At 40.2% G+C, this 12,578-nt stretch overlaps 1 protein-coding gene across 1 annotated transcript; it reads left to right on the top strand.

Moving 5' to 3' along the window:
• Window positions 1–8: 8 nt before the first annotated feature.
• si:dkey-63b1.1 (B2 bradykinin receptor) lies at window positions 9–3,081 on the top strand. The gene is made up of 2 exons (XM_053488678.1): window positions 9–57; window positions 1,642–3,081. Exon 2 carries the CDS (start codon window positions 1,649–1,651, stop codon window positions 2,756–2,758), a length of 1,110 nt encoding a protein of 369 aa, XP_053344653.1. The 5' UTR covers window positions 9–57; window positions 1,642–1,648; the 3' UTR covers window positions 2,759–3,081.
• The last annotated feature ends 9,497 nt before the right edge of the window (window positions 3,082–12,578 follow it).

Here is a 12,578-nt window from a genome sequence, read left to right on the forward strand (position 1 = left end):
CTCCTGCATCTGGGACTCTGTGGCTCAGAGTGAACACCCCGGGACGAGAGATGAGAGGTACACACACACACACACACACACACACACACACATAGGGGGTAGGTAGTGCAGCACTTTTATATTTAACAGTTATAACAGGTTTATTTTTTTTATTTATAACAGTACAGTGCAAGAGACAAAGTTACTCCAAAAATACTTATAGTGTTTATGCTGTTTATTGTTTATAAGAAAATATAGATGGTCCTATACATCACAAAAACTAAATAAACAGATAAACAAGGGGAAAAAGTTAAATTTTTTAACATTGTATTAAATTAATCATATTAAATTAATCAAAAACATAAACACAAATTTAATTACCATATGTTATTATAATAATATTAGCAATAAAAAATTAAACACAATAACTACTACTACTTATAATAATAATAATAATAATAATAATAATAATAATAATAAAGAACAGCACTTTATTATAAAAAGAATCAGCAGATTTTTTTTGGGCCTAATATTGAAAAAAAGAAAAAGAAATTAGAATGAATATATTTAGATATTTTATTACATTCACATCAGTAATTCTCAGTATCATTTTCTGAGATTTTTTTAAACACATATTATTTTACATAAATAAAAGTGTAATCAAACCCCAAGACTCCTGGATTTTTCTTTCAGCTTTCACACATGAGAGAAAGTTTCTTAAAGTTTTTCAGTGTGGAAGAATTTCCTCTGATTCACACATTCCATAAATTACACAACAGTCTCAGACGGCATGCATCCATTATTCACCCAGTACAGTTCTGTTTATGAGAGCATCGAGTGTGTTTGGAACAAACAGAAACACATTTAAAGTTTTTAATGAGGATCAAAGCGAGGGACTTTAGATTGTCTTCATTTCTCTATTTAATCCCCTGATGCACTAATGCACTTATCCCAGTGCTAGGACACCATTAAGGTCAAACGTTTTCCCAGTACGCTGGAGCCGTGATCGGACGCTCTGTAACACCGGCCTCACAGGAACTCCTTTAATAATTTTTTCCTGTAATAATTTCTTGTAAAGTGCAAGTGGTGTTGGTGAATGAGAGTACAGTTCACACACACAGATGCGTCTCTTCCTTGATTTGGCCACAAACTATGAGTGGACTTTCAGTGATCAGACGTTCCACTCGCTGGATCTTCACGGGAACGACTGCAGTGCGCTTCGAGCCACTTCGGCCGGGATCGTCATTCGTTCGTACAGCCTTCTTTAAAACGTTTGCATCATTCAAATACTTTACTGCGGCTGAGAGTCCCATCACCGTACTCTACTTGTCTTCTCATTCACCAGAAACGTCAAAGGCTGAAAATCAGTCCTGGTTTAACTTTTGAACACTCCTTGTATTATCATGCACATGATGTTTTTCTTCTTCTTCTTCTTCTTTTTCAAATTACACACTCTGGTAAGAGTGATTCTGTACTGGAAAAGCGGTCGGTGATGAGTGTAGAACTGAATGTGATTTTAGGTGCGGGTTTATATACTAACCAACTGTTTAGTGATGAAAGTTAATATCTAAGAGATAAACAGAATTATTGCATTTATTGTTTAATATAATATTAGTAGGATTATCAAACGTAATTAACAAGAATTGTCCTATGTGTTTTTAGATCAGTGATGGAGTTGAACGTGTCACTCAATGACTCGGTGGTTATCAAGGATAACTGCACGTACGAGGCGGCGTGGGATTGGATCACATCCCTCCAGCCTCTGTGGATGTCGGTGATCAGCATCGTCGGTCTGGTGGGAAACGGATTAGTCCTGCTGGTCTTCTGCCTGCAGAGGAACGTGTGCTCCGTGGCTGATGTGTACCTGGGGAACCTGGCGTTGGCCAACCTTCTTATGGTTCTGTGTCTTCCCTTCTGGGCCGTGACCATCGCTCAGAATTATGAGTGGAGCTTTGGAGAGATGCTCTGCAAGCTGATCAACACAGCTATCTCCATGAACTATTTCTGCAGCATCCTCTTCCTGGTTCTGGTTAGCATGGATCGCTATTTGGCGCTTGCCAAAACGATGAGCCGTAGCAGGCTGAGACGCTCGTCCTGGGCCAAACGGATCTGTTTGGGTATTTGGATTTTTGGATTTCTGGTTAGCGTTCCATCATTTCTCTTCCGTGGCGTACGCTACTTTGCAGACCTCAAAATTCACGCTTGCTACTTGATGTACCCTCATCCAGGCTGGAGGGTTCAGAGAAACCTCAGCAGCAACGTGCTCGGATTTGCGTTTCCTTTACCGATCATCGCCTTCTGCACATATCACATAGTTAAAGCTCTTAAAGTCAACGATCTCAGGTTCATCCCTGGAGTTCGGACAGAGAAACGAGCCACTCATCTTGTACTAACGGTGCTATCTGTGTTCCTGTTCTGCTGGACACCACACCAGATTGTACGTCTGCTGGATACACTGGATTATTATCAGATCACACCTGCAGGATGTTTGTTTGGGCACATCTTGGACATAAGCGAGCAGTGCTCCACTTACCTGGCATATGCAGACAGCGCCATTAACCCGTTCCTGTACGTGGTTGTCGGGAAACACTTCAGGAAACGAGCTAAAGGTGTGTTTAGACGGGTCTTCACTCCTGAAAGGAAGAACAGCACTCCTACTGGCACGCTAGCTAGCAGGTGCAGCGACACCCGAAAAGACTCGATTGTGATCGATAAAAGAGTCGTAGCGTCTGTACATATCTCGCCAAAACATCTTATAAATCTCAACACGCTGCCATGAATGTGGACATTTATGTGACTGACGTTTCACTAAGGGCATTACATTTTATCTGAAACTATGCAATGTTTAAAAAGAACTATTTATGTAAAACTGTTGTTTTATCCCATGTACAAAAAGGACTATTCTCCATGAAGTCCAGTGTCTGGAACGTGTGAGTTACTGTGTGTTTCTCTTGCTTTGAGTGGTTTTGGATTAGTTTTCCATTAGCATGCACTGAGTTATCCTGGCTGTGGACACCAGAACCTCGGCTCTCAAAATAGAGATAAAAAATATATTTATTTGTCAGTCATTTTTATGATTTTATTTGTATAAAAATGTTTAAAAAGTTGTAATTTTCTTGCTCCTGTTTTTATGTTTTTGAATAAAAAAAGTAATTTATGTAAACATTGACTTTAAATTGTATAACCTGCAGGATTACTGCACTTTTATATTTATAATACATTGTAGAGTTAAACTTTCATCCTGAGTGAGCTAGAGAATACACTTTTATTTGTATTTTACTGTTAATCAGCACACACACACACACACACACACACACACACACAAAGATGACAAAAATTTAGCATTCATAAAAAAACTTATGCAATTACAATGCAAAATTTAGCTTGGTTTAATTATTGCAAACATTTACACTCAACTTTTTTGTTGCCAGCATCAGAGTGAAAATATTCTGAGCTCATTATTTTTATAACTTAGCATTAGCATACATCAGTAGCTAACTGTTTATTAACCTCAGGTCCAAAATATCTTTCCTGCATATGGTGAGTGTGTGATACCTCTTTTGACATCTGCCTTCTGCGGCTAACATTAGCCTTAATTAGCATTAATTACCATTTATTAGTGGCCTAGCAGTTAGAGCCTTGGGTTGTGATCATAAGGTCGCGAGTTCAAACCTTGGCCTGGGGACTGGATAACCACCCTGGGGAAATCGTTCACACACAGTTGCTCCTGTCAAATTTTGTTGATGTACCAGCCTGATATCTGCAGTTTCATTGCATAAGCCAGTGTCTTGCTGAGGGCTATGGAAACACAGATCAGCACAACCCTACAGGCCCTCGTTATCCAGGGAGGACTGTACCTTCCATTAGGACCAGGTAGTTGTACGCTACTCTCTCTGTCCTGACCAGACCTTTTTTTTTTTAATATACACAATTTAATTCTAAAGCACTTTATTTATCTCCAGGGGGGGGGGGGGGCTGACAAAACAACACCTCCCTAAAGAGGCATCCTTGTGACACCCTTACTAGATGCCCGAACCACCTCAACTGACTTCTTCCCTTTGTAATGCTAAAAAATTAATACAATTGAATTGGCCTATTAGTGCAAAACAACTGCAAGTAATCAACTGTATAAAAAATAATTATAAACTGTATAAATAACCAATGCAACAAAAGAAAAAAAAGAAATAAACTACATATGCATATATTACTAGATTAAATTTAAAAGTGCAAATTTTAGGGCACTTATAATAATACAATAATAAATTATTCGACATATTTGAATTTACAAAGGAAGTCCAGATATAAACAAGCAAAAAGTCTTTTTGGGTAAAAAATTTAAATGATGAAACATTGTTTTAAACATTTATAATTTTTAAGAAAAAGCTAAACAAAACAAACAAGCAAAAAGTTTGACTTTTTCGGAAAACAAATTAATATTTTTTACAAATCTACTTAGAAAAAGAGCAAACAAAAAAGTAATGACAATTTATGTAATAATGTTTTAAAACAAAGATATTAATTATTATAAAGTGGATATACTGTAAGATAATAATCAGATGAGCAGATCAGACAACAGGTAGCTTATGCAAGACAAAAAGCATAAAGTGACCTGATTAGTGCAAAGTTCACTGTTAAACTCCTGAAATACACATCACCATAAAAGTCCAAACACAAAACATATTCACTATCTTTATTCTTTTTTTCTTTTCGTATCTCCTTCTTTTGTATCAGTAATGAATCTTCTTTGATTCTTCTTTCTTCATTCATTATTATAATAATTATAATAATAATAATTATTATTATTATTATTATAATTATTATAATTATTATTACCTTTTGTTTTCAGCTTTTCTTCTAATCTTGCTAATCTGGTCCATCATACAGGCCAGTGATGGAGTTAAACTGAGTTAAATACAGTTTAATGGCCATCTGTACACGGCTGTAATTGCATTACTGTGATGGAGAGTCCTGCAGTCCTAATCTTCAGATAACTCACGGACCTTTTTCAGTTATTCTTAAAAGTATAAACGTTTTACTTTCATTGTATAATTTAATTTTAATAGCGTTCAACAATGTTCATGCTTAAAAGTGCTATACAAATAAAACTGAAATAAAGTTTTTTCAACAGTTTTATTTCATACCACCATCTGCTGGTCACTTCATGTAACTGCACCAAACTTGCATATTTGTCACACTTAAATGATTGAGATCATCATATATGTCCAAACCTACCGGGCCCCATGTGAAAAAGTAATTGCTCCCTAAACTCAATAACTGGTTGTGCCATAACTGGCACTGAGTCTTTCACATCGCTGTAATGAATTTCGGCCCACTCTTCTTTACAGATTTGTTTAATTCAGCCATGCTGGTGGGTTTTCAAGCATGATTGGCCTTAAAACCTTCGACTAGGCCACTCCAAAAAGGTATTTTGTATTATTTTGAGCCATTCAGAGGTGGACTTGCTGATGTGTTTCGGATCATTGTCCTGTATAACCAAACTGTTCTTGAACTTGAGGTCATGAACTGATGGCCAGACATTCTCCTTCAGGATTTTCTGGTAGAACATGGAATTTATGGTTCCATCAATTACTGTACGGCAAGTTGTCCACGTCCTGAAGCTGTAAAGCCTCAGACCATCACACTACCACCACCATGTGTGACTGTTGGTATGATGTTCTTTTTATGAAATGCTGTGTTAGTTTTACACCAGATGTAACGGGACACACACCTTCCAAACGTTGTGGAATATTTTGTCTTGGGGATAATCAAGATGGTTTTTTTTGGCAAATGTAAGATGAGCCATTGTGTTTTTTCGGTCAGCAGTGGCTTTCACCTTGGAACTCTCCCATGGACACCATGCTTGCCCCCAGTCTCTTTCTTATTGATGAAACATGAACTCTGACCTTGACTGAGGCGTGTGAGGCCTGCAGGTCTTTAGATGTTGCTCAGGTTCTTTTATGAGCTCCTGGATAAGGCCTTGTCGTGCTCTTGGTGTAATTTCACCACTGGTTCCAAGTTTTCTCCATTTGTGTATAACGGCTCTCAATTATTTATTTGTGGATGTTGGCTCTCACCGTAGTTTGCTGGTGTCCCAAAGCCTTAGAGATAGCTTTGTATTTGTTTCCAGACTGATACATGTAAATTAGTTTATTTATTAGCTGTTCTTGAATTTCTGTAGATGGTGTTGCTTTTTGAGATTTTTTAGCATGCTTCACTTTGTCAAAACAGTTCTTTTTGAGTGATCCCTTGATACAACAGGTCTGGCAGTAATCAGAAAGGGGGCAAATATTTTTTAATCACTAGCTGATGGTATGACACAAAGAGGTCACTCTATTTTGACCAGACTAACGTCTCAGTCCACATCCATCTCAGTGGGAAATATAGTACTGGATGAAACTCATTCTGAAGACTACAACCTTGTTGATGTTTTAAGCAGGGCTACAGCCGGTCCCTTCACTGCTCACATGACTGTGCTGTAGATCTGTCCTTTGCATTTATGTAATCGCTCTCTGATCTTGACCTTGTAACTCTTTCTTTGAGATTATGAATTTGCCTACATTTGTGAGTTTGTCGATTCACTGCCCTTGTTTGTCTGTTTTCTAATCACATCTTTTGATAGTGTTTTGGATCTGTTTGCCAGCGTTTAATTAAAATTGTTAATATAAAAAAAGTTAGTTGACATAAAGAGAAATGATTCATCTGTCTTTTCTCTAAAGGGCTTCCGGATTGCCACTGATGATTAATAATTAAGCATTTTTGCAGGAGCCCATACTTCTGGTGAAATAATTATTTCGAATGAAATCATCCTTTTTCAATTAGCTAAAAAATACAAACTTTACTTTTTTGTCTCCTTTTCATCTGCCTTGGTGAAACTGACTGCAATTTCCATCCACTTAGACTGTCAGTAATCCTGTTTGGAGCGGGGGAATATGCGCAAACACTTTGCATAAGACATCTAGCCAGGTGAAAATATACAGCAGAAGGACAGTGAGGTGTCTTAGTGCTGTATGACTGATCATCTGCCTGCCTCAGATTCCAGGTATTTTGCTTTTTTCTTCTAATTAATAATGGGACATTTTTCAGGTTTCATTGGTACAGTAGTTTGTATATCTTTTTTATATATTTGGTTTTATTAGTTAGTGTTAAAAATATATAATTTCCAGAACTATACTGTAAAACATATGGTAATAATATTTATTTCAATTCAGTTTTATTTTTATGGCAATTTTATGGCTATTGTGACAAAGTTGCAAAGTATCAAACCAAAGTTATTAACAGTTTAGTGATGGAGATTTAAGTGTGATGGGCATGCGCCCAAATCTTTTATTTCTCCTATTATCTCCGGTGGCCTCTCTAGATAGTCTGCAGGTATGCAAAGGGACAGAGCTGCCTATTCGGGCCGGCTGGCGATAATAAACGTTAAGAGGATCTCGGGCTTGCTACTCATTATAAAAGCAAGGCGCGGAGTTTAGTCCGGTGTCCAGGAAGTACGTAATGCGGTGGAGCAGGAGAGAGTGGCATGCGACTGGGGCAATGTGATGCACCCCAGGGACTTTAAACAAGGACACTGGAATTCCGCCCTTTGATCTCCGCGCTGAGGACAGCGTGAGGAATAACCGAAAAGGACAAGGCCGCAAGGAGGATTGCGTTAAGGCCCCCGATCCCAGCTGGGAAAGCCGCCCAGCCAACAGACATTAGCGAGGACCCCCACCTGAGCCTGCGGCCACAGAGAGCTGGGAGGGGCCAGGCTGGCCATCGACAGCGAAAGAAGTGCCGTCATGGGAGCGTGCAGGAGCGCTGCCTTCGCGTGCTCTGTTCTGCCACTCCACCCGCCACCACCTATCGCCAGCTATGTGCCCACATGCAAGCTAGGCACTGCCCCCGGACCTGCATGTGCACAACTTTTCTTCCTTTTCTTTTCATCCTCCCTCCTTTAACCCTTTCCTTCCCCATTTTCCCTAAATTACTTATCCTTTTTCCTGTAAGACCTCGCCTTATGTCCGTGCTTCATTGTGCCACCAGTGCACATAGGGTCGAACCCGTTACATTGGTGGAGAAGGCGGGCATGGGGGGGCACCCGGCATGGACCTTGTGTTGAGTCCCGAACGAGGCTGGGGTCTTACCCGGCAGTGTCAGTGGCAACAGTGAGCTCGAAGCTGAGGAAGGGGCAATGTCACTGCGTGCGCCTGTGATAGGCGTGCGCCCAAATCTATTCTCGCTCCTCGCTCACTCCGTAGGCTCCCTAGATAGATGGCACTCCCTTTCTGCAGGTATGCAAAGCTGGTGATAATTAATGTTGAGGCTCAGGCTTGCTCCGCATTATAAAAGCAAGGCACAGAGTTTAGTCTTGGGTCTGGGAAGTACGTGATGCAGTGGAGCATAAGAGAGTGGCATGCAAATGGGGTGATGTAATGAGCCCCGGCACTTTAAACAAGGACACTGGAATTTTGCCCTTTGATCTCCGCGCTGAGGACAGCGCAAGGAAAACCTGCGCGAGCAGTTGCATTTAGGCTCCTTGGTACATCCGCGTCGAACCAAGGAGCGACCGCAACTTGGGCAGGCCGTGTTCTTGGTGCGTTGGACCTGGGCAGAGAAACATGCAGGGTTGAGGTTGTGGGAGGATTTGTTTTATCCCGCAAATTTATCTGGGACATGTAACTGTCAATTTCATGATGATTTCAGCATGGCTTCCACTTAGAGGCAGACACACAACTGATATGGTGTTTTGGAACCGTAATAACAGGGATAATGTGCTAGTGATGCGAATGGGATAGCCAGCTAGAAGCTGGTGTTCTGGAAAACAATTGAAACTAGTGATATCAAAAGCATTTCGAGTGCGTATATTATAGGATACTTATCTGTTATGTGTTCACTCTTTGTAAGAGAAAAAATGTAAAATATAAGTCTGGATTAAGAAAGAAAATTGAGAATTTTAAATGTGTCATCATTAAACATCACAAACGCGTCTCAAATCTGCTGCTAAATCCTGCTCAAGTTTTGCCTAGATTCACCCTTGTGTGTATATTTGTGTGTATATGTGTGTGTTTGTGTGTGTATAGAATTTGTTCTCTCAAATAATTTAGATTAACTGCAGATAAAGTAAAACTTTGAGTTATTTTTAATGATTGTGGTTTACAGCACATGAAAATCTAAAATTCAGTATCTTAAGATATTACAGTAATTAAGATCAATTAAAAAAGGATTTAAAATGCATGCATGACAATCATACTGTGGCACTGCTAGGAATGCAACAGTTGTTTGCCATCCTCTTGATCAGCACTACACACTTGGAGCAAATTAACTGTCTTGAACTGAATTTACCTGATAACTACCTGAAGGCTGCAGTATTCCTGTTGCTTGTGCACTATTTGCTACCACACTTTCCATTCCAGTCAAAGTTCCATAAACATGCTTGAATACAGCAAACAGGATTTTTATGTAAGTCATTATCTTAAAACTTGAAAAAGAAAAATGCTTGAAATGTATCTTTCCAAAAATATCTGTGTTATGAGCTGTGAGTTCTGTCACAAATGCTTTCCACTATTTAAGAAAAAATACCCGACGTGTTTAACTTCTAATGTGTTATCTTGTAGCAAAGTGGTATTTATATTTTTATTGTCAGTTTTATTGTAAGTTTAATTGTTATCACCAGGTCTTATATCACAGTCAGCTCTCCAGCAACACATCAGTGATGGAGCAATGTCTGTTTATACTCCTGCTTTTTACAGGTAAGAGAAAATAAGTCACATGATACAAAATATGATCACACTTACAGTACATTCCCAGATAGGAATTAAGAGATACTGTACATAGTTCCTAATTTGCTATATACAAGCATAAAAAAGAAAAGTAGCACTAAGGACAGAAATTATACAAGCTAAACTTCAAAATCCTCCTCTGCAGGAACCCTTCCCCTCGCCCTGTCTGTACCTTATAAGTACTATCTGATCCAGCAGGCGAAAACATGGAATGATGCTCAGGCTTACTGTCGAGCTACATACACTGACCTGGCTACCATCAACAACAATGATGACATGGTCTCACTTCAAAATGAAGCAAAGAGCCAAAAATTTACTTCCAGTGCTTGGATTGGACTGTACAGTAACATTAACAGCTGGCACTGGTCCTTTGGAAATGTTCCACTGGGAAGTTATGTACCATGGCTTGATGGAGAGCCTAACAATGGGGACGGAAATGAGCAGTGCGGCGTTATACGTTATAACGTGTGGGGAGATATGGGGTGTACAGGGGTGACAACCTTTGTCTGCTTGGATGGTGAGGAAGATTTTTTTTCTTCAAAATAAACTATTCTGGAATATTACTTTGAAAATGTATTTATATTTCCATAAGACGTTTAAATTTTTATTTAAAATCTTAGTGATTTATATATAACACTGTGACAACCCTGGTAAGTTGGGTTGTGAATATGAACACAGGAAGTGGACTTTTCAAAAAAATTGAATATTTTCCCTTAATGGACATTTGCATTTATCTGAACATTTCTATTTATTTTTATTTAAATTAGCTATTTTTGTCTTTTGTACAGATAGGTTTTATATTTCTTATGTATTTTTTGAAAATGTTTTTATGTTGTTCTTGTCATGTTTGTCACACCAAGGTCGGACGCAGATGCAGGTGATGGCACAAGTATAGTTTATTCTTAGATTTTAACAGAAACACAAAAGTCATTCAAACAAAACTCAACTTAAAGTCTTTGTCTCCACTGGAGTGTTCTACAGGGTTTTAACCCTGGACTTCTAAGTCTTTTCAATCCTGGGAAACAGGCAAACACAATATCTTTTACTAACTGGCATTTATCACACAAACAACACTTGTAACCACAACGGTTGGTGTAGACCCGGCGGCGGAGGCAGCACTATGCTGATCTTGCAGGTGAGCGGCGGATGCGGCGCTGGGTCACCCTCCAAGCCGGGCGGCTGATGCAGTACTGAGACTTCCTCACGCCGGGCGGCCGATGCAGCGCTGGTTCCTCCTTCGACACCGGGTGGCGATAGTAGCACGCTCTGGTTCCTCCCTCAAAGTTAGGTGGTAGAGATTCGATATCCCAGCAGCCAGGCGGCGGAGGTAGTCGTGGCTCCTCCCTTGAAGCCTGGCAGCTGCGGACGAAGCTGGAGAGTGTGGTGAGGGTTTTCCCTGGCTGGCTCCTGGCTGGGCTCTGGAGGCATGGAGCCTCCACTAAGGCTCGCCGACGATCTGGAGCCTCCACTGAGGCCCGCTGGCGATCTGGAGCCTCCACTGAGGCCCGCTGGCGATCTGGAGCCTCCACTGAGGCCCGCTGGCGATCTGGAGCCTCCACTGAGGCTCGCCGACGATCTGGAGCCTCCACTGAGGCTAGCCGACGATCCAGAGCCTCGCCTCCAGTTCAGTCCCCGGTTTTGATGTGGGGCAAGCTGATTATCCCCTGTCAGCTTGCCCGGGCGTTATGGTCCCAGGCCCCCACCAAAATTTTCTCCCGGGGGGGCCCCTCTTCTATGCCTTTGATAAGGTCGTCGAGCATTCTGTCACGTACTGCTAGGTGTTGGACTGTGGGCATGGTGTTGAGGCATAGACGCAGAGGGGGATGAGTGGGATGTGTAAACCAAAAGTCTTTTAATGATAACAGAAACAAAACATGAACAAAGGAAGTTGGATTTACTTGGGAGCTAAACACACACAAGACAGGCTTGGCTAGGCCTACCAGTTTAGCAATTAGTCTGTTTAGCTACTATCTAGCTTAGCAGCTAATGTGCATAACCGCTAGTAGGCCTAGCCAAGCCTGTCTGGTGTGTGTTTAGCTCCCAAGTAAATCCAACTTCCTTTGTTCATGTTTTGTTTCTGTTATCATTAAAAGACTTTTGGTTTACACATCATCCCCCTCAGCGTATATGCCTCAACACCATGCCCACAGTCCAACACCTAGCAGTACGTGACAGTTCTACTTTCTTATAGTTTCAGCTATTTATTTCTCTTTCCTGTTTCTTGTTAATTGTTTTTAAAATTTTAAGGTCATGGGCGGTCTTATAAGCATTTCACTGCATATCGTACTGTGTATGATTGTGTACAGTATGTGACAAATAGAATTTGAATTAATTAATTTTAGCACAATAATAAGACACACAACATTTCCCCTGACACTGTTACTGTTCCACTGTTACTGCATCACAATATTTACAATTAGTTAAAAGGAATATTTTTAAAAGTATAACCTTAAACAGTATAACTTTAAATAGTACAGGATATACAAATATACTTGTACTTGTACGTAAAAAATAGCTAGGAGGTTTAAATCATCTGTTTGTTTTTTTTCTTTTTACTATAACAGTGACGAAGACTGGCAATGACAGGTTCATCTTCATCTTTGTGGCCAAGTCATGGTATGATGCTCAGAGCTACTGCAAGCTGCATTACACAGACCTGGCCAGTATATCAAACTCAACAGAGAACTCAGTTGTGGGGGCAATGAACCCTGGGACTTGGACTTGGTTGGGGCTCACCAGAGACCCCTGGAGATGGTCAGACCAGACCACCAATGTGTCCTTCATTAAAGGGTCAACGATTGGAAACGCTAATGATTACACACAGAATAAAAGTTGTGGCTA

This window comes from Clarias gariepinus, chromosome 27 (genome assembly GCF_024256425.1).
Source record: "Clarias gariepinus isolate MV-2021 ecotype Netherlands chromosome 27, CGAR_prim_01v2, whole genome shotgun sequence".
NCBI lineage: Eukaryota > Metazoa > Chordata > Actinopteri > Siluriformes > Clariidae > Clarias > Clarias gariepinus.